Below are 23,675 nucleotides of genomic sequence, written 5' to 3'. Positions count from 1 at the left end.
GTCAGGACTCAGCCATAGGATCATGCGATCATAGGAAGTTACTAGGCTATTGGCCCTGAGGCCCTTATAAGCCTAGCCAAGTATTTAGCCATGTTTAGCCAAATCAGCACACAATGCCCCAGTCCAGCAGGGGCACAGGTGGAAACCCAGGGGTATATTTTCTGTTTCCCATCCAGTTATCCAGGTTGCACATAAAAAGGGATAATGAAGGACTCTGGTTGATGTTTAGAGGGAGTCTATTCCACAGATTGGGAATCTCTGGGACACAATTCTCTCCTGCCAACAAGTCCTATTGATGTCATAGACCAGGTTGATATTGCTCGTGTGGGTTACTCAAGTGGAGCTTGACGTGTGGATATGCAGTAGTCCCATCAAGGTGGGTCTGAGATTGCTTTGCATGCCAGACAGCGGTCACGTCTGAGGAGTCTGTATGAAACTGAGTAGAGGGACAGGGCTTTTAGCCTGTCAGTGTAGGATAGATGTTTGAGGCCCTGGATTCTCCTGGTGAGGAATCTCCGTGGTCTCTCCAGCTGCTGCATGTGCTTTGCAAGGTACATGCCGAAAGGGGCATTGTACTCAATAATGGGCCTTGTAAGGGAAGAATACAGGGCTATTATGACCTCCTTTTCTCTGGATAACGTACCCTTACTTATAAGGTAGGCCATGTAGAAAGCTTTCGATACAGTGGAAGAAACATGGTGGTCAAAAGCCATGTTGCTATCAACCTAGATGCCCAAATCCTTCAAGACTGATTTGGTGCTTAGGATGTTATTAATATAATAATTTGTGGGGATATCATTCTCCCCAAAGGGAATGGTGAAACATTTTTTAGTATTCAGCTTGAGGCCATGTTTCTGGCACCAGCCATTTGTTTGAGTGAGACCCTCTTGGTGGATGTCCACATCACTAGGGGAATTGATGACAGCACCCAGCTGGCAATCATCTGTAAAACTTAGTCAGCCAAGTTGGCCTGCACCTCAGAAAAGTATATCTCAAATAACAAGAGGCCCCAAGACCAATATCTGGGGTATGCCACTCGTTACAGGTCTACTACTTCAGGCGGCTTCCCCTATTTTGACTAGGTGAGTTCTATCAGTGAGCCATTTGGCTACCCATCTGGTAACATATGGATTGATGCCTAGTTGAGAGTTTATCTATTATGCCTGAGTGGGGAATAGTGTTGAAGGCTTTGGCCAGGTCAAGGTAGGCAGTGTGCACTGTCTTTCCCTCATCCATGGCTTTGGTGACTGTCTCAAAGAAGTCGACCAAATTTAACAGGCATGACCTCCCCTTGATGAAGCCAATCTGTGTAGCATCGAGTGTTTGGATATTGTAAATGTTCTTGTTAATGAGGTCCATGATAATCGGTTCCATAGCCTTGAAGATCAGGCTAGTTAGGCTGATGGGTCTATAATTTCCTGGATAGGTGGATGCTCCACCTTTGTGCAAAGTGATGACACTAGCTGTCCTCCACTCAGCTGGGATGAAGCCAGTACTCAGCCTTTGGTTGAATAGGGTGCCTAATGGTGCTTCAAGTTCCTGCCTGAGTTTATGTAGGATGCAGCCTGAGATGTTATCAGGTCCCATGGAGGCTGTATTTTTTGCCTTTGAGAGGGCAGTGAAGAGAGCAGGTTAGAGGATAATATCCTTCCTTTGAAAACATTTAAAGGTTGCTATTTCACCCCCCCAAAAAAAGGTAAAATAAAAAATAAATTGCCCCCCTTCCTCCATAATTTTTCATACCGTTTATCCTTCTTTGTTTACCTCAACTTACTGTTCTCCCCTTTTCTGTTTTTCCATGTAGCTCATTTGCTCACCATTTGTATGCTGAACAGGGCTGCCACTATGCTATGTACCTTCACTTTGGTCTTTCTGTGGCCACTTTACTGTGCTTCACTGCCCTTCTTGTGCCGTCCATGCACTATTTGCAGCTATTTGTGAGCATGCACTGATTAGCCCACATTAGCTCACTTCAGCTGTGACATCTATCATGTTGGTCATGCAGTGTATTCTAGTACTGCTTTTCCTGTCCCGTAACATTTTGCTGTCTTTCTCATTATTGTGGCTTCTCTCTTTTTTATGTGGTCATTTGCTATGTGAGCAGGCATTACCCCCTGCCTAAGGTATGTCTGATTAGTGCTGTGTTGCTTTCACTGTCACTTATGTACATATTAGCACTCTGCAACTATGCATCATTTGTCTGAATCAAAGCCACTGTGTAGAGTCTGCATGTTCTCCCTATTTGTGTATGAATTTACTCCTGGTACTTGGGTTTCCTTCCACCTCACAAAACATGCTGGTTGACTGGTTGCCTCACAAAAGGTTACTTATGTATAGTGTTTTTTATTTTCCTTGTGCCACACTTCATTAGTTTAAATGGTCCAGTGAACAGAACGTTTATTCAGTTAACAAATAAAAGATAGACAGACAGGAAAATAAGGTGGAGAACAAGATCAGAACTAGTAATATTTTTATTACTTTCAGAAGGACAAAGTACTAAAAGTTGGGGACACCAGAGTGTTTGTGGAAAATGATTACTCACTGTACATCATACAGAAGAGAAGAACATTTATTCCAGCTATCACTGAATGTCAAGAAGTAGGTGCGAGATTTAAGATGCTGTATCTGGCTGTTTTCAGAATATTTCTCCTGGAGGATCAAAATCAGTTTTTGATGTAGAACGTGCTAAAGAGAAAATGCAAAAGTTTGTTAAACAAAAAGTAAGCTATCAAACAGAAGGGATTCTGCTTCTGATTCTGCAGTTGACAAAGCCCATAGAGAAACTTTGCCAGTGAAACCTTTTCCAATGTTCAAAGGGAAAATGGGTGAAAATTCCCTTTCATTTCTTTTTCCATTAGTATTTTTATTGTTATAATAATTATTATTCCTATTAAATCCTTTATTTCCATTATATAAGTTTCCATAACTACCTGGTTTAGGATAACTTACTTCATTTTCATAATCAACCAAATCACGTTTTAATTTCTCCATTTTTCTATAATTAATCTATTTCACCTCTTATTTTATAAAATGTATCTCTCTCTTGTTTAATATCAAAAAACAAATAATCCTTTATAAGCCCCTCCAATACTTCTATGTCATTCTGTAAAACAGTTAAATTTCTATTATTTTCCTTAATAATTAATTTTAAAATATCTAAACCACTATTATTAAAAACCTCCAGCAATTCCTTATGAAATGCTGAACCTATTTGTACATTATTAGGATATTTGTACATTCTAAGACCTTTAGGAACAACATTTCTCTTGATACATTCAGTGAGATATACGTTTTCAATAAATAAGGTTTTATATTTAAACATATTCTTTGACAGGTTATCAATCATTTTGCTATATGAATCACCATTTCTTTTCCCTTTTGAGCAATTCATATCAAATTTAAAACAAATACTTTTGTTTAACCAGTCTTTTGTTAGAACGGGTCTACCAGGAGAAACAGTACCTGAAATGGCAACACCTGCTTGTTGCAAACTAGCGCCAACATTTTCCGATCTATTAGTTCTATTTCCACAGTTCTGTAACACCTCTGGTGTAAAAGCTGGGTTAAAAGTTCCACCATTCGGTTCCGAAGAGTCGCTGGCGTATAACCCATCGCCCATCAGCTCTCTCTTCCTCTTACTTTTGTGCCCTATCGGCTCACCATTTCCACTTCCTGTCCTCTGGGACGCTTGCGAATACATTCCTACCAGGGTGTTACACAGCGGTGTCAGCAGGTCTATCAGCTCGGTCAATTGTCCAACGAGCTTCCTGGACTGGCCAAGCTCATCTTGTCCTGTATGGTTCGGGGATCCATTCTCCATGAGAACCTCCAAAACACAAACGACCAATACCAAAAGAAAAAATCTCAACAGTAACCAAGAAAAACAGGCAGTTTTCTGTAGAATGTCACCAAACACAATAGATTCCACCACAGTCAAAAGCGAAATGCAAAGCACAGTTTATTAACGTAATTCCAAAATCAAGGCGTTTTCGTCCTATCCACTGGATTTCATCAGATAACGTCTTACATCATTAATAAAATTCATTATATACTTCCTTCATTTCCATTTTCCAATCAAATAACATCAATTAATTCAAATAGTATACATCTAAAAGCTCATGAATATTAAAATACAATTCATTTAATCACATAAATACATCCAATTTCTCTAAAAAACTGGGAAAATGGGTGAAAGAAAAAAGCACAAGAGTTGACTAGAAGAACCAGTAGTAAATTGGAAATGAACCAGAGACTGGATTTGGGAGATGATGGAGATCAGCAGGAAAAAAAAACTAACAATTCGGAAATTGATGAATAAGTGTGGGATTGCAAAGCATTAATTACATCTGTGAAATATAAAAGAACAAGAAAACCTGGAAATATTGGACTTTTTTGACTTTGTTAAACTTGTAGAGGACTCAAAGCATATGCTCTACTTTACATCATTAATGTCTCTAAGAACATTTAGGAGTGGGAAAGAGGAAGGAAAAAGTTAACTGTAAGTAAAACTAAATTTTGTTCGTAACAGTATTTTAATTACATATACTGCATGTTATAAAATAAATCTTTTTCAATTATTTTTGTGTGTAATAAGGATACTAAAGTAAACAGATGTTCCTATTTTTAGCCTTCTTTCTTTCTTTCGTCTTGTTCAGTTTTAAGAAATATAGACACTGCATTTAAAAAGAGATGAAAGCCTGGACAAAGGAGCATGATATAAGAAAAACGGATATGCTTTTTCTTACTTTTGAATAGGGAAATGGCTGGATTAAGGCCCTTGGTTTGATCTAAAAGCAAGTTTTATGGGGAAACAAATAAATGAACATTGAATGTAATTAAGTTTTCCTTTAGAAAATAAAGGTTCACAGTAAAATATGAAAAGTTTGTAGTGGAAACAGACTGTGTATCTGGTTTTCATGTTTTTATGGAGACAATCTGATAAGGGGCAATAAAAACAGAATACTTTATTCTTTCAATGGTTAGGAGATAATGTTTTCTGAAAGCATTCAAGTTGTTTTCTACATCTGGGAGAGCAACAAGGATAAGACAAAAAAAGACTGCACTTGGTAGATGTAGAAGCACAGGGTGCACCATATACCTTAGCATAGATAACCATCATTATAGATTAATTCAAGCCTGTGAGTGTGGCTGTCAGTCTGGGACAATTGTTCCTATTAGGAGAGTTACACTTTGTTGTTTGAAGATTTACATAGTGTTGTGTGTTAGTATTAAGTTAATAGGTTTTGTTTTTTTGTTTGAGTGTTTTCAGTAAAACAAAAATGTCTTGTAAGATGGGACATACATACAAATAGATATGACAAGAAAAACTGTATAAAAGATCAACTTGCCAAACATTAGTGTATGCATGTAACACAAAAGCTGAAACTAGACATTACAAAAGCTGTGAGGCATAACAGGTGAAAATTCTAATTACTTATCATAATAACAGTACTTTCCATATTATCTTTAAATGTGAATAACCTCGAAGATGTATACAAAAAAGACAGAGTAATGAGCTATATTAAAAAACGCAAAGTGCAAATAGCGATGCCACAGGAGACACATTTGGAAAGAACTGAGCATGTGAATTTGGTAAAGAAAGTATTTCAGAATTGTTATTCAGTGGAATATTTAGGACAAAAGAAAGGGGGAGTACTTATATTAATTGTGAGAAGAGCTCCGATAGTGAGAGAAGAGAGAGAAAAAGATAATAATGGTAGATTTGTAGTACTAAGGGGCTACTGGCAAGGGAGAAAGATTACACTGGCATTTATTTATATTCCACATAAAACTGCTACAGTAGAACTTAAGAAAATTCTGGCAGAAATAATCAACTTTTAGCAGCGAATATTACTTATAGGTGGGAACTTGAATTCCACTTGTAACAGTGAGGATGTAGCTGAGGGCCTAGTAAGAAAAAATATGACAAAAAGAGGGCAGATATTTGAAGAAGGTACAAAATCTGGTCTTGGCTATATAGAAATAATGATATTTCACAGGAACATGTGCATTTAATTGAAAGTTTTAATATGCATCCAATACGTATTTCAGATCACATGACAATAATATCTAAAATAAAAAATGCAGGGTAATGAAATAAAAAATGAGTTACTGGTGCTTCTCTACTTATCTGTTAAAAAGATAGGAATTTAAGGAATAATTAGTAGAAATTATTCAAGAGTTATTAGGGAAGAAATAAATTTCTTCTGAAAATATATCTAGAAAATGGAATAAAATTAAGGTTGAGTTTAAAAACAGAGTACAAATAAAAGAAAATAATTATTTAGAGGGACTGACAAAGGTTCAACCTTTGCAGAATAAAGGGGCATCTCACAGAGCAAGAACAGGGACAATTGCAGAGTGCTAAATATAAAATAAGGGACTACCTTGATAATATGTATGAGTTTAGAAAGATTGCTGTTAAGCAGCTGTGTTTTTTATAATATTACCAGAGCACAGAAACTTTTACCACATGGCTCATTCAACAGAAAATAGAAAGGGTGGTTGCCAAGCTTAGGTTGCCTATAACAAGGAAAATAACCAGAAATCTAGTAGAGGTATTAGAAATATTTCAGAAATGTTATGAAAATGTGTATAAAACAAAGAGATATGGAAATCAAGAAAAAGTACAAATGGAAATGTCTGTGAAAGAATTAAATATGCCAAGGCTAGAGGGAGAGGAGCCTCAGTTACTAGCAGTTAGCATAGTAGGAGATGAGATAAGGTGATGTATTATGAAGCTATAGGAAAGACCCCCGGAATAGATGGTATTCCTGTGGAAATGTGAAAGCTTGGAGGACAGAATGTGATAAAGATTTGGAAGATTTTAACAGTATTTTAAAAGTAGGAGAAGCATCGACATCCTGGAAGAAAGTGGTGGTGGCTTTAATACCTAAAGATGGTAAAGACCCAGCAGATCCAGTTTCACATAGGCCCATTTCAATTCTAAACCATGATTATAAAGTGTTTATGTCTATGATGGTTAAACAAATGGTAAAAGTAATGCCAAAATTGATAGATATGGATCAATGTGGTTTTGTGAAGGGAAGGCAAACATTTGACAACATTAATAGAACAATGATGATACAGAGATAAGCAGAATGTAGGAAAGTACCACTGTTGTTGTGGGTCTTTATGCAGAGAAAGCATTTGACAGAGTAAGCTGTGATTTATAGGAGGACAATGGAAGCATTTTCATTCCCTTATAAAATTATAAGGTTGATTAGGAGGATGTATGGGAGATCTGAGATTTTGATTAGTTGATGTTGTGATCTATTTTTTTTTTGTCCACTTGAAACTTGATCTCATTAAATCTTTTTTGTCTAGTTGAGCCTTTACCCCATTGAGACCTGGGGAAACATGGGAAAGCATTACACAACATATTATAATGATAACTTTGGGGGAGGGTAACTACCTTACTTATAGATGCACTCAGAAGTCTAAGAGTTCTAACTTTAGGTGACTTTCATTGTCTTAGTATAGATTAAACTTCACACAGTCAAAAGATACTGACTTTTTCTCTGTTGATTTGCCCATGTCTACCATTAAGTTAATACTTTTGCCTTTGCTTTCCTTAATTTTAACATGCACTCACAGTTTGTTGCAATTAGTTTCTCCACCTATGTGAAAATTTATTGAGTATATCAGAGTAAATAGTTTTGTATGAACATATGACATTTATGTGTGGTTTAGATATTGGAGTCATGTATAGGGATAAATCTTCAATATTTTGGAATAAGTAGAGGTTCAGTCTAATGGTGTTAATAACTTGTTAACGATGTAGAATGAAATACCATAATAAATACAGGTTACTCAAGTACATTAAAATGAGTTTTATTTCTCTTTGGAGAATATTAGACAGAGAACTTTAATTCTTATACAACTAGTAAGAAAAAATGATGAGATGCAGTTATAAAATCAATATATTTTACAGTGAGAAAAGAAAGGAAAATAGCTATAGTACACTAATTTTCATTTTTTTGGATTTCTGGAAGTATAGATTAGTTAGTAAACTTTTTTCATTTTGTCGTTAATGCAACAATAACACATTTAAGTATGCAAGATTATTTAAAACTGATGTATCCACTTTCTACTCAATTATTTATTTTTTATTTATTTCCATTTGTTTACTGGGAATGTCTGTCTGTGCCAAAGGTAGCCCTTTTTCAGTAGTGACCTGGGAAGAAAAGCTCCACAGATACAAAGATGTAATAGTACAAAAGACAATTTGAGGGATACAGTTGGTATACATTATCAAATAAGAAAGTAAATACAATTATTGTAATGTTATTCAGGATTTTAGTATAATTTCTAACACTAGTCACCTTTTGACATATTTTTTATTCCATACTGGCTAATTTAGCATTACAGTCTACAGTTAATGCAACACCACTAAATATTAACTGATGCTGTGGTATTTGAAATATTGGCAAACGTCAAGTCTAGTATGCCATGAAGTCCAAATAACACCTATTATTTTTATTAACAAAGTTGTAGGATAATATGCTATTACCTTTGCACGTTCTCTTTAAACAGTCTCCCTCCAGGCTATTTTTTCAAGTATTTGGAAGACCAGTCCATCAATTAATTCATCCATTCATCTATTTTTCTGATAAACCAATGTATCGTTTACAGGGTCATGGGGATGGAAGAACCTGTCCTTACAGCCAGTGAGAGCAGAGCATTGAAACCTTTTTTCTGGCTAGGGCATTTGTTTATTGTAAAAAGCATAGCTTCTATTATTTTAGTCAAAAGGGGGAGGGCAGTCATACTGATGTGAATAGTTATAGACCTGTTATCACAATATAATTATTTTGCAGATACTTGAAAATAGTTATTTTCTTTAATTCAGTAAGGCATTGATTCGCTGTTAGGATCCTAGTTTCATAGGTCAGTGTTAGGCTGTTGATCCAGTGGGCCATTAGTAGCCTAACCACAATACTCCAAATTGTAGGTACCCCTTGACCTTACTGATTCTATACTAGTTGTATAGCTCCTACTAGGAATGGCATTATTGGTTGTAAGTCATATATGTTTTTTTTTAAACTGATTCATCCTCTTTGGAAAATGAACCTTCTTCATATTTTAGCTGCCTGGTCATATACAATGTAAATAAGTTAATAATGTGGTGCATATTGAGGTTAGTCTGACACCCCCTTCCCCTTTTATTGGCATTCAAGCGGGTTATGTCAAAGAAAAAATATGGTGGGTATTTTGACAAACAAATGGCATGGCATCATATCTAGTTGTGGAGTACTTCAAGATCTGTATTGGACTCTATTATAGTTTTTATATTTTATTTATGTATGTACATATTTATTCATGAAACTAAATTTAAAGTTATTGTGGAAAAAATTGCAGATAATGGCAAAATAGAAAAATTATTACTTCTCAAGGGAAAAGTCAAATAAGTGCAACTGTTTTGTATATATTATCCCTATAATGTTAAATGCATTCCAAAGATGTTCATGAGAAGGGATGTTCTGAGGTACAAATAAGTCATTCCTGTTAGTTGATTAGGTATACCATTTACAATGCTACAGGAAATCTAAGAAGTACTGTTAGACATGTTGGAACTGTAGTTGGTTGCAATTTTATATAATGCATTTGAGTAGTTTAGTGACATGGTTTACAATTTAACAGAAAAGAAAAAAAATAAAGTTCAAACATCATTTGAAAACTCTGTAGAGTAACAAGACTGATTATTCCTTAGGGACATTGCTAGTTGCCATGCTGAAATCATAGTCTCCTCACTCAAAACACCGATGAGCAATTTAATACCATATTTCCATGTATTAATTAAATTTCCATATTTCCATTTTTCTTATTAACGACAAAACATCAAGTGGTAAAAGATTTTAGAAATTTTTGTAAGCTATACTACATGTTTTAAAAGCAAACCATATTAACAAGATATTTGAACAGCTGTCTTTACATGTAATGTCATATAGGTTTATTCGGGGTGATTTGATCATGAAGTGTAGATCAATAAATACCTTTGAGTAAAATGTCAAGTTTAGCTTATTGCTCTACTAAGTTAATTCATGGACTTAAGGTATTAACATTAACTGTTACTATTAGTAACTCAAAGAAAGAAGGTTAGATATACAGGACTTTTCATTTTCTAGATTGTGGAATAAATATTCTGGAAATTAAGATGATTCCAAGCATAACTGTCTTTAAGAAGAAGCTAGATTGACTTACTATGGGTAGCAAATTTATGATACAGAAGGGTTCTTAATCTTCTGTAGTCATTTACTGCCCTAAACCTGCTAAAGTCAACCCAATATGATAATCATGGGGATCTCAACTTCCCCTTTATATTTATTTATTTAACATTTGTTTATCGGGAAAGTCTGACTTGGAACGAAGCCAATTTTCAGCAGAGGCCCAGGGAGAAACACTCCAGATGTATGTGTTTGTAACATGGGAGGAAACTGGAGTACCCAGAGAAAACACACATGAACGCAGGGAGAACATGCAGACTCCACACAAAAGACACTCCGGCCAAGAATCAAACCAGAGAACCTCTTGCTGTGAGGCGACAGTGCTTCCACTGCACCACTGTGCCAGCCAATCTATAGATTGGGCATCCTACACAACTTCTAATGCACAAGCCCAGTGATTCCTAATCTTTATTAATACCAACATCTCAGAGCAGTTTGACCATTCTTCTACCAGGGGTACAAACATCCTTGACCTTGTAGTCATGAACATCGGAATGGAGGAGTTGTTTCTCACCCAATGTAATGTCTTCACTTATCAGATCTGACCATATGTTACTATTGCTTGAAAAAAAATTAGATTTGGAGATCTAGTGAAGCCAAAAACCTTGAGGAACTCTTCCAAGGCTACCCTCTCTCTACTAAGTGACACCTTGGCTAAATTCCAAGCACCCCCAAACCCAGTAAACAGTGCAAACTATGCCGAGCTATTTACAAAATCTGTGTAAGCTATATTGATAGCTGTATAGCACAAGTTGTGCTCACTCATATTAAGAATAAGACAAACTTAAAAGACAAGCCATCCTGGTGGAATCACAGTATCAATCGGTTGTACAACAAAAGAAAAAAAATCTTGGCCAAGTATAGAATGAACAAAGCCACGCATACTTAAAGTCCCCTGTTCAATCTAAACAGACAGCTAAGAGGGCTGATTAATACTTCATATGTTAAATTTGAAGAAAAATAACTTCTCAGCAAAGGACAACCGCAAAGCTTTCTACAGCTATGTCATAACCTCAGGTGAAATATGTATCAGTGAGGAGAACTTATTGTAAATGACATCACCCACACTGAAACAGAGGGCATTGCCAACCTTTTGACTGAGAGGTTCAAATCAAATTTCTTCCCCAATAGTCCAAAGGAAATACATCCTTATAGTAGGAAACAGACCATCAGTGCTTTTCCAAGACCAACAACACTGCATCAATGGGCCCTGATAACATTGTGGGATGCTTAATAAATAGCATGAAACATGACCTCTCTAGTCCACTTGAATGACTTTTCAACTGGAGCCTACAGTCAGGTTTTGTGCCCAAAGAATGGAAAATGGCTACAGTCATTCCCCTGAACAAAAGAGGTCCAACAACTGATCTGGATAACTACAGGCCCATAAGTCTGATGAGTCTCATATGTAAGGCCATAGAAAGAATCATCATGGGCATGATAAATGAGGACATAGGTAACCTGCAAACACTGGACACATCACAGCATGGCTTTGTTAAAGGAAGAACATGCCTATTAAATCTGGTGGACATTTTTGAAAGGGTCACCAAAACATTGGATGATGGCAAGATTGTGCCCACAGCTTACCTCGATCTGGCCAAGGCTTTTGATACAATACTACATTCAGGCATTATAGACACGCTCACTAATTTAGGTTTAAACCCTTTTATCACCCACTGGATAGCCAGCTGGCTCACTGATAGAACCCAGGAGATAAAAATAGGTGAGGCCACATCCACTAAGAGGCCATTCATTAACGGAGTGCCCCATGGACTCAGTACCGGGCCGTGTCCTTTTTGGCATCTTTCTCTGAAATTGAAGCAAATGCTGAAGGTTTATGGCTGACTAAGTTTGCAGACGATTGCAAGCCGGGGGTTGTCATAAATTCTCCTGCAGACACTAGCATTCTTCAAAAAGGCTATCTCTGACTAGAAAATGGTGTCAAAGCCATGGCCTTAAATTCAGTGCTAAGAAATGCATAATTGTACATTTTGAGAAGTCAACCATCCTGGCTAATTACCATTTTGATAACACTGTAGTAAAAGTCAACCCATTGGTCAGGGAACAGGGCACGCACATAGACAGTAGCCTTACTTTCAACCACCATGTGACCCAATGGTAAGAAAATCCTTTTTTGTTGTACAACTTGTAAGTAAAGGCATGGCATCTAAGTCCAAAGAGGTCATTATCGCACTGTACTTCGCCCTTATCAGACCAATCAGAGAGTACAGTGCTCCCTTCGGTATGTACCTGATCAGGCATATGCAGCAAATAGAGTGACCTCAAAGGTTCCTTACAAAAAGAATACAAGGTGTAACAAATCTGCCTTATGCAGAGTTCCTGAAAGACCTTTCCCTCTACTCAGTCTCCTATAGATTGCTGAGGAGTGATTTATGCCTGGCTTACAAGGTATACGCAAACCCCACACTTATGAATCCCTGCATATTCGTAAGTGAAGTAGTACCAGAAATATAAGGTGTAGGGACCTGAATTTTGTCTATGACATAAACAGGACTTGGTGGAGAGACAGATGTTTCCCTGAGGCTACCCCTCCTATGGAGCAGATTTCCCATCCATGTGAAACTGAGTTTCTGTTACCCAGTTTAAGAGCAATCTAGACCAGTGGATGCGGAATAGGAAATTTACAGCAGGTATGGCACTCATGTCCTTTATGGACAGAGATAGTTTAGAAATGCCTGGTCCTCAGCATCCTATTTGTATACAGGATGTCATTATTCTTTCAGGAAAACTTGGCTAGGCTTAGAAAGCCCCCCATGGGTCTTTAGCCTAGTAACAGTATTTGAATCTGTGTATCTAAGTATCTGTGAAACTATTAGCCTGAGACTGCATACCACTATCTGGATTTGAACACTTAACATTAACTGAACTCTCTGCCTGGCAGTTTTGCTCAGACAGTTAAGGCTATGAGCTGTTAATGAGCTTCATTGTTTACCCTTAGCTTTGTTTTCCATCAGTCTACACTTGAATACAGTGGGATTTTGTACAGGGCATTGTCCTGAAGGGGGATATTTGTTCATGTCTGAAAAAGGCACATACAGCTAGATGCCTTACCTTGGTACGAAAAGAAAAAAATATTAATTAAAATTTACTAATGATGGCTACACTGCAGGTTTCAGATAGAAAAGATATATATATATATATATATATATATATATATATATATGTTTATATATATACACACATATATATATATATATATATATATATATATATATATATATATACATATATATATATGTTTGTGTGTGTGTGTGGGGGGGAGATCTGAAGAAAAACCATTCCCCATTCTGGTATTATAGACAAGCTCACCAGCCTGAACATAAACCCCTACATCACAAGATGGGTTGCCAACTGGCTCACGGACAGAACACACATGGTGAGAGCTGCGGGAGCTAGGTCCGACTCTAAACCGGTTACAAGTGGCATTTCCCAAGGCTCAGTCCTAGGACCCCTCCTGTTCAGCATATACTTCTCAGAGGTACAGGCAAGCACAGGGGGACTATAGCTGACCAAGTTCGCAGATGACTGCAACCTAGGGGCTATAAATGACTCTCTGGCTGACACAGACATCCTCCAAAATGGTCTCACTGAGACGGATACCTGGTGTCAAAATCATGGCCTCAAGCTAAATGCCAAAAAGTGCATAGTCATCCCCTTTGGAAAAAACAAAGTACCCGCAAACTACCACATAGGTGATAGTCCCCTAAATACGGAAGGCATAATAAGGGATCTGGGGACCCAAGTAGATAGTAATCTCACCTTTGATATTCACATTGCCAGAGTGGTTAGAAAATCCTTCTACGTGTCCCACCTAATGACAAAAGGGTTCACATCCAGATCAAAAGAGGTCATTGTGCCCCTCTACTCATCACTCATCAGACCCATCATAGAGTACAACGCCCCATTTGGATGTACCTTACAAGACACCTGCAACGGCTGGAAAGACCACAGAAGTACCTCACCAAGAGGATCACTGGCCTCAAACAGATGCCCTATGCAGCTCGACTGAAGAAACTCCAGTTGTATTCGGTTGCATACCACCTACTCAGAGGTGATCTCTGCCTGACATACAAGGCCATGTCCAACCCAGAATTGATGGCCATGCTCCACCTAAAGAAAACCATATCCCCTCGAGCCACACACTGTAATGATCTAAACCTCACCACAACAATAAATAGGATGTGCTGGAGGGATAGATTCCTGTCCCAGAGACTTCCCATGCTTTGGAACAAGATCCCAATCTACATTAGGCAGAGCTCCTTGCTAACACTCTTCAAAAGAAACCTTGACGAGTGGATGGGAAACAGAAAGTTTACCTCGGGGATCACTTCAGTGACTCTGCTGGACAGAGGCACAGGGAACTAATCTAAGGGGGCTGCAAAAGCCAACACATTCTGGCTAGGCTTATAAATGCCTTTGGGCAGATAACCTAGTACCAACCTATGAACCTAGGAAGAGATTTTGAAAATAGACCAGCATAAAGAAAGAAGAAAAACATAAGAAAGGAGTCCATTAAAAACTCTTTGAGACAGAGTTAGCACGAAAGATCAAACCTAGAGGTAGGAAATGCATAGATTCTAGCCATGTATCCCCTAATAACATAAGACCTGTTTTAATGGCCTTCAGCTTGGAGTGACACTACAACTATTAGGAATCTGTTAAAGAAGATGTGATACAGAAATGGCCGTCATAAGAGGTCTGAAGATTCCCTAGTGAGCTGCAGTGGATCATTCGATAACAGAGTAAGACATAGGAAGATAGAAGAGGAGACCATGACGGTTACAAGTAAGCAGTAATAGTATTTGAACTAGAACACGATTAAGTGAATAATGGATCTTCCTGATAGGGAATGAGATTTTGGGACTGTAGGTTTAGAAGTGTAATGGTTAGGATGTGTATTCTTGGAATGTAGCTAACTGGAAATGAGGAAGTAAAGTAGATGCTGAAAAAAATTAGTAAGTTTTTCTTTTAGTCACTGCTGTTCTTGTTATTGTTTTGTTGTGAAACAAAAGATTAATTTGGAGGACCAGAGTGTGAACCTGTTTTGGGGAAGGTGAAGAAAGGTTATTCAGAAGGGGTAAGGAAAAAATGGGGGAGGGGAGAAATGCAGAGGAGAATAGTGGAATAGGAATGGTAAGAAGGTGATAATAGAGGTTCCCTATTGGAATGTTGGTTGAAATGCCGAATGCTGACAAGCCTGAAAAAAGACTGAAAACACAGTAGAAGAGCAGATCTAGAAAATAACTCTTCTCCTTTAAACTTCTTTTTGCAGGGGGGTCCACCCCCCAAAAACTTATATATATCAACTCCAAGATCGCCATTACGCATAGAAAGGGAACATTCTGAGAAATGACATCTCAGACTTAGTATATGCAAGTGTGATCTTTCAGCAATTCAGGCGCCATATTTTGGGACTCAGTCTAGCAGATCCCAACATTTCAAATAGTGACTGATAATAGAATCTCCCTGACCAAAGTTTTAATTTTGCTGTATATTTTCAGAATTGTATTTTCATTGACAAATTAACATTTATATATTTTATGTACTACATAATCTATTTTTATGATTGCTTAGTTTAGCTCTATTAAGTGGACCATAATAAAAGTGTCAATTTTTTACATTTGTTACATATTTTACATGTACTAGATAATTTACAAATATGAAATACCTACATTGTTTATGTTCATCCTTTTACAGGTATACTGTGTTTGCTTATTGATTCTTAAGCATGAGTGTAATTCTTTTGTGCCATTACATTTATTCCAAGAGGCTTTATTATTTTTTTCTAAATCACCTAAGTAACTTATTTTTATTTCTTCACACTTCCAGTTGATTTTCTTAACTTTATTGGTTCTTAGAAATCTCAAACAGTTTGTTTTTTGATGATAGTAGATGGTACTCCCTTGCCTGTGTGGTCTGCTCATGTCCATAGCTAGTGGATGAGCTGTACATCCTAATTAACCAATACCTGTTAGGAGGCATTCAGGGAAAAGTAGTCCCGAGAAAGTACTACTTAAAGCAATTGCGTGTCTCTTTGAACATTCCAAGTTTCACAGAACAATGAGGCGAAATACCGTGTTCTCATAAGGATGTTAGTAACTAATGTGCTGGCAACTTCCAGGCTTGTGGGCAGAGCAGGTAACAATCAAAAAGTAAAGCTAAAAATACTATAGTTACCTGTAAGGACTGTGCGAGCCACTCACATCTCAGATTACAAGTATCACTGTCAAATCCTTTTCGTTTGCAGTCATATGCCTAATTGCACTGAATAAAGGACTGATCCAAAATGAGTTTTCATTAGGCTTTTTTCTTTGATGAAACCTAACCTTCTGAAAAATTCTCTAGAAAATAACTTTACTTCCTAGCAGCTGGACAAGAAGCATACCTTTGCTTCACCTTGAAAGCTAACATGGCACTGGTAACTAGAACTGCCCAAAAGAAAAGGGTTCCACAGTGATACTTGTAATTCAAGATGACTGGCTCCCACATCCTTTACAGGTAACCGGAGAATTTTTAGCTTTAGATTTCACAGAATGAGGATAATGTAGATAGAGATGCATGTCAAATAACTATTACACATAGTCGTGGCTGGCTAATCTAATGTCCAGTGCTGGACCCAAAACTGATGCCCCAGCCCCTTAGCTCTTCAACTGAAGTGTAAAGAAAAGACTTTAGCTTCTACTTTTAACTGTAGTAAGCCAATTGCAAACAGACAGACAGGCAGACACATGTGCATGCAGTGTGAAGCAGTGAAATACATTTGTATATTTCTGTACAGAAATGCCAGTACAGAAAAGAATGCAGGAACTTCCTGAATGTGCCCCCAACACTTTATGTCCATTGGATACTCCCTTTGCCCCACCCTTGCTGTTCTTCTGCTGTTAATGTACTTATTTGCAATAAAATTTAGTTTATCTGCATATCTACCCCCATTCCATGAAACAGGGAAAGCTACAAAAGACCTGATCATGATGAGTAACCAGTCCTTCTCCAGCACTAATAATTTCTGAATAGCCGTTTGTATTTTTAATTTTATCTACCATATGAATTACTTTTTGTCTGTTCGTGCATTTTTAATCCAGTTCCTACCATTGCTTATAATCCAATGTAAACACGTATATATACAATGTAGTCAGAAATCATCTCTGAAGTAGCACTGTTAGCATAATTACCTTTGCTTTTTGCATTCAGAAAAAAAAGTATCATGCAGTTTCATTTCCTTAGCCAGGATCAGCTGTACTCTGTTAATGTAATTGTTTCTATGTTTTATAATTTTGGCAACTTTTTCTTTATTTATTTAGCAGACAAAACTACATTCATTGACAGGAGTGTCACTTCACTGAACTTGGCAGAAGGAATTTCACCCAGTTTTGTAAGTAGCAGTAAAAACTCTGAAATAAATTTTCTAATGGCTTTCTTTTACAGCAAAAACAAGAAGAGACAGAAAGTGAAGGGTGGGAATATACACATCTGTTTGGCTGGAAATTCCACCTCAAATATAAGAAAACAGACACATTCCGCCGTCGTCGTTGGAGACGTCGCATGGAGCCATTAGAAATGACAGGCGCTGCAGCAGTATTTGCACTGGAGGGTTCTTTGGTAAGTTGTAGAATTTAAGTGTTTGGTTGATGAATGATTTTTATGTCCTAATTCATCTCTCTTTATTTTTAAATACACTTGCTACTTTATTGTATTATATGCTTGCTTGTAATGAATGGAATCACATTTGGCCTGTTTGTTTGTATAAGAATGCAGCAATCACAGCTGAATTTTTGTTTGTTCACAGCTGTATCAAACATTTGTTTTACTCAATGTATTGTAGAGGTAGCCTTCCCCAAAAACAGTGATTTGTTGTACCATAAGCATAAGTTAAAAATGAAATGCAAAAAAAAGGTGAAATATATACATCAGAGGCATGTACTGATTCTGCGTAGAAAAAATATTACTGTATTTTGACACAGTTTAGTTGCCAGTGGTGCAAAGGTTACTTTGTTAATTTTTAGTCTCTTCAGCATTTTTTTATGTATATTTCATTTGATCTGGATGGAACAGAATGAAGGTTCTGTTGCTTAGGTAAACTAGTAAACACATGAAAGTTGTGAATTATCAAATAAAGCTGCCTGCCAGATCTCTGTTCTGTTTGTTTCTCTAACTTTATTTAACATATTATGTATGTACCATTGTGTTCATACAAACATAAGGCTTTATGTGCAGTCAGTATTTTGGAACCTTTATTAAATTATCACTTAAGTCATAGGCTAACATACATTAAGCAAGCAATAACGCCCAACAGGGTGTGTGTTATTGTGGAAATAATGCCCAGCCAGGGTGTTATGAGGCCCAGCACCACACGAGTTATTTCCCTGGAAGGGCATTATTTCCACAGTAACACACCCTGGAGGACATTATTGCCCTTAGAGAAGGGGCTGTCTATTAAATCGTTTTGTCTTTGTTCGTTTTTTTTTTTTCCATTATTATATATATATTTTTTATATATTTGATGTGAAATAATTCTTTCATCTAATGTTTTAAACTTGCTGTAGTATACTAACTGTTGTTGGGTGAACTACTTTACATCCAAAATATAGGTTTGGGTAAGTGTTTAATGTCTACATACACTCTCTCTCTATTTCTCTGACACATACATACTCATAAGTACCTTTAAAAACACAAGATTGCACTAAGTTAAGAATGCCGGCTGTTACATACCCATACCTCTCAACTGTTCAGATTTTCTCTGAATGTCCATATTTTTTGCCTCATTTTTTTGTTGGTCTTCTTCATAAAATTTGGGGTTTGCTCGCAAATCATTGAGGTTGAAGTAACGAAATAATGAATTATATTGGAGTTTCAGACTTTAAATATCCTTCAGAAAATGCATTTAACTTAGATCCTGTTATTACACCAACTTTCTATATGTAATGTAGCAATATTTAAAATATGTCCCTTTAAGCCTTTGTCCCATATTATTGTGGGCTTTATCTGCATTTCTTGTGCTAAGAGGTTGAAAGATTTGCCTACCTCTTAATTTTAAATAACTTGCATCCACTGGTCAACGGTTATCTATCTTCTCACACAGACACACACACACACACACACACACACACACACTTGCTTTCATGCACATAAGTACCCATACACTTATAAACGCAGACTGAAAATAAAGACATGCACACTTTTCTGTTTTTTTAACTAAAGTTTGTTTTCATTTTACACTTCCTAAACAGCAAAAGTGCTCTTAGCAAGTGTAAAATGCAATTGTTCTCACTATCACTTTCATTCACACATATTTTCACACACACATAAACACACTTACTCACACACCCACACATACACACTTTTCAATTTTAATTTTACACTCGCCAAACAGCAGAAGCGCTGCTTTGTGAGCATAAAATAATGGTGGCCATTAGGTTACTTTCTGTCTGAGCTCCACTACAGACTCATTTTTCAGCAGGTATTATCTGTAGATTAATACCCTTCTGGAGAACGTTTGTTCTCCAGTCAGGGTGCAATCTACAGGTCACCCATTCTGTAATATAAAAAAAACAAACTGTATTAATATGCTTCCAGTTACATACATTATCCATCACATGTGTTCTTTTTTATAGCTGTCATTAATCTAACATTACAAAAATTGCTCAGTTCCTGCCTTCCCTTAAGCCTCACACCTCCTACTAAAAGTTATTCTGCGTCTGCTGTTCTCACAATTTCCATTTTTTCTATGTAATTTACTCTTACTCTTTTCAAAAGATCACACTTCCAGCTGTTTTAACTCTACTACAATATTTAGTACCTTAAATACAGTCGATTTAGATTTGATTTCCATTTTCCAGTAATTGCTTTTCTGGCAGCCACCATAATTAAACTTAACAAGACCTGTGTCCCAGCTCAAAATAATTATTTCCTTAGTTTCTCCAATTTGCTCACTCAATATTTTTGTCTCCCAACTCATTGTACTTCCAGGATGTATGTTCTCAGTTAACACTTTCTTTCCCATCACACCACCATTTGCCATCCTCCTGAGGAAACATTATTTGGAATCTGCTTGGGGTATAAATACCTATGCAAACACTTCCAAGCAAATGTCTTTAACCTTCTAGACTTTATTGCATTCCAGTATCTTGGTTCCTGTGCCAGTTTTCTCCAGTAAATTCCAGCCCCTTCTTTTTTATTCTCCGTACCCCTACTTGCAGTCATCCCTATAGTCAAAATCTCCTTTCTCCATTCTCTTGTTGTCTTAGTTCTTAGAATACTTTCTGCTATTTTATGAGTATAATATTCTGTATGGTTGTTGTTACTCTCCTTAAGGATCTGCATCCAAAATCCCACTCTCCTTATTTCTTGAATTTCCCAATATTCCCCTGCTTCATCATCATCCCTTTCCATTTTGAGTTATACTTTTTGCTTGTGTTATGTATGTGAGCCTTAACTGTGTAGCTCAGAAATATCCCTTCAGATCAAGTAATCCTAAACCACCTTATTCAGTTGGAAGGATCAGCTTATCCCATTTAACCCTTGTCCTCTTCCCATCCCATATACATTTCTTCTACTTTTTTTTATTAATTATTGCCCACAATTTCTCTTCTGGTTGATAAAAATATATCTGATCTATGTATAAAACTAAATGAACTAATATTTTGGAGCCTTTCATATTCATATTCTAAGAATCAGAATGCATATTTTTGATATGTATTGTTTGTGTAATTAAATATGGTTTAGAGTCTGAAATCTACTATTCTCTAGTTTACTTTTCCTGTGGTATGGTTTGTTAATGTATCTGTTTTCATTCAGCATACAGTAGTGTATTCCTGCTGCAGATGATTTTAATTTCTGTTTGTTTTCCTTCATGGACAAACAACAACAAAAGACAGAAAGAGAAAGAAGGTAGTCAAGACACCCTGTATAAGGGATGCCAGCAACCAGATCACAAGTCAGTAGGAAATCAGAGGCAGATGCAAGGACTACTTCCAACAGCTTCTGAATGAAGAAAACCCCACAGAAGCTGTACTTCCCCAGACACAGCCTACAGTGAGAGAAGAAGAGGAGCCCACCCTAGAAGAAGTAAGAACAACACTAAGGAAGATGACATCAGGGACAGCAGCAGACTCAGATGAGGTCACAGCAGATATGATAAAGATACTGGGTGAGATGGGGAGAAATGGCTCCTGGGCGTTCTCATAGCAGTGTGGAGAGAAAGGAATATCCCAGATGACTGGAGAATAAGCATACTCATGCCAGTGTACAATACAGAGGTATCAGATTCCTGTCACATTGCATGAAAGTTCTGGAGAGGGTGATTGATAAATGAGTACACAGAATAGTAGAAGGTAAGATGGTAGAAGAGCAGTTTGGATTCACATCAGGATGCAGCACAACGGACCCGATGTTTGCAGTGAGACAGATAGTTGAGAAGAAGCTAGAGAGAAAGAAGAGAGTCCAACTGGGCATTCCTAGACTTTGACAAAGCATAAGAAAAGGTCCCAAGAAAGCTGATTCAGGCAGTACTTGGTAGAATTAGTGCAGGCTATGTATAAGGACCCATTGACTCAAGTATGAACAGTGTTCAGTCTCACAGAGGGGGTCCCAGTGGGAGTGGGTGTGCACCGGGATTTTGCTCTGATCCCACTACTGTATGGTAGAGAAACCTGAGCAGTAAAGGCAGATCAGATGAGAAAGCTAGAGATGATGGAAACAAGGAGCCTGAGAAAGGTGGCAGGATCCACACTGTGGGACAAGTGAAGAAATGAGGACATGAGCGTAGAAGCCAGAGTAGCTCTAATTGCAAAAAAGATGAAAGACAATAGATTACAGTGGTTCGGGCATATGTGCAGTTAAGCAGACGGGGACAAGAAAAAGGTAAGAGGAAATGAGAGTGTCCAGCAAAGAGGTGGATGGATTCTGTGAGAGAAGATCTGCAAGAGTCAAGCATGGGTGTCGAAGAAGGCAGAAATGTGGCAGTGATCGAGAGAGATTGTGACTGTTAACATGACACCCCAACCCCATGTAGAAAATGGGAAAAGGGGGGGTGATGATGACGATAGTGATGATGTTGCAAAATGTGGTGTGATGCTGCAGAGACATGCCATTCCTGCTGTGCTGATGATGGGAGTTTACTTACCAGCTCAGCCAGTGGTGAAGTTAGTGGGGAGATAGATGGATGGTCTAGTAGACCAGCTGGGTCCACATATGATGGAGATATGTAGTGGGTTGTTACACTGAGCATGTTTGTAAGATAAAGTAGACTTAGCCATGTTATGTCATGTCATTGTTACTTTATTCAGGTCCTACCTAACCTTTTGTTAGTTCAAAGTCCAGAACCTGCACTTGATGTTTATCCTGGTGCTTTTCAGATACACAGAAGTTTAAAATATACATTTCATGGCTGTCACAGTACCTGGGGCTGTTATCCTTGTGCAAAATAACATTGTGGATAATTACAACAGCAAGGGGAAAACTGTGACACAACAGACAGTTCTAGCTGTCCTGCAGTTTTTTTAGGGAGACAAAAACTGTTCTGAGTGGAAATACTCTGTTATTTACCGAGGCCAGCAGCAACTATTAGATTGGTAGGTACTCTGTTTAGTTTATAGTCCACTGAAGCTTCTGCATGTAAAATGCATCTCTGTAACATATGCAGTAATTAATATGCTGCTCGAAACAGTAAAACTTCAGTTTATGTGCTTATTCAGTCATAAGAGCAACTGGAATACAGTACTTTAACTTATCCTAAAGGAACCTCAACAGTCCACTGAAGATAGTTTCGTCAAAAACTGTTGATTCAAAAACTAAGATCATTTTCCAAACTCCATTTTTGTTGTGTGGGGAAGCCTGTCACACCTCATCTAGTGGATTTCATCCCTGTCTGTCCAAACACAATTTAATAAACCCTCTGGTCACTGCAAATCAAGGCAAAGACAAACCTTGGACATACTGACCTTATCTGATAAAAATGCATTTTGACTAATTGCACATATCTGAACACTTGGCCATGAAGTCTCTGTCCTCATACCGTATTTATATCAAAGACTTTGGGTGTGGAAATCTCTGTGGCTTAACTATATCCACACCATTTAGCAAAATTCTTACCGAGCTGAATTTAATTTTTCTTTCCTCTGAAACCAATTTTCTATTATGTCTTGCTGACTTTACATATCGCTACACAGTCTGCTGTTGCAAGTAGGACTTAGTGTTCAACTAGTAGGCAATCATATTAAATATGAAGATGAAGAAGAAGAAGAAGACAAGAAGAAGAAGGAAAGGAATATTTAGTCTTTGTGCTGGACAAGGTGTGTGCATTTTGCAACATGCAAAATCATGCAGCATGCTTTACTAGGTGAAAGCTGGCTTCACCTAAGATACCTGAAGTGAAACTGGATGCAGTATGCCTTCTACTAGATAGCAGATGAAGAATGTTTTGAAACTTAC

The 23,675-nt window shown here is 37.4% G+C and overlaps 1 protein-coding gene across 5 annotated transcripts in view; it reads left to right on the top strand.

Moving 5' to 3' along the window:
* The window catches only part of DYSF (dysferlin), a 3,914,743-nt gene that overhangs the window by 2,440,451 nt on the left and 1,450,617 nt on the right, over positions 1-23,675 (top strand). For all 5 annotated transcript variants that reach the window (XM_044064060.1, XM_044064063.1, XM_044064061.1 and 2 more), the window contains one exon: positions 17,673-17,846. In XM_044064060.1, the coding sequence (XP_043919995.1) occupies positions 17,673-17,846 (174 nt within the window). The remainder of the gene's footprint in view (positions 1-17,672; positions 17,847-23,675) is intronic.

This window comes from Protopterus annectens, chromosome 2.part2 (genome assembly GCF_019279795.1).
Source record: "Protopterus annectens isolate FY-2018-M chromosome 2.part2, PAN1.0, whole genome shotgun sequence".
NCBI lineage: Eukaryota > Metazoa > Chordata > Ceratodontiformes > Protopteridae > Protopterus > Protopterus annectens.
Note: the sequence above shows the minus strand (reverse complement) of the source record. Positions and strands in the feature narration are given on the sequence as shown.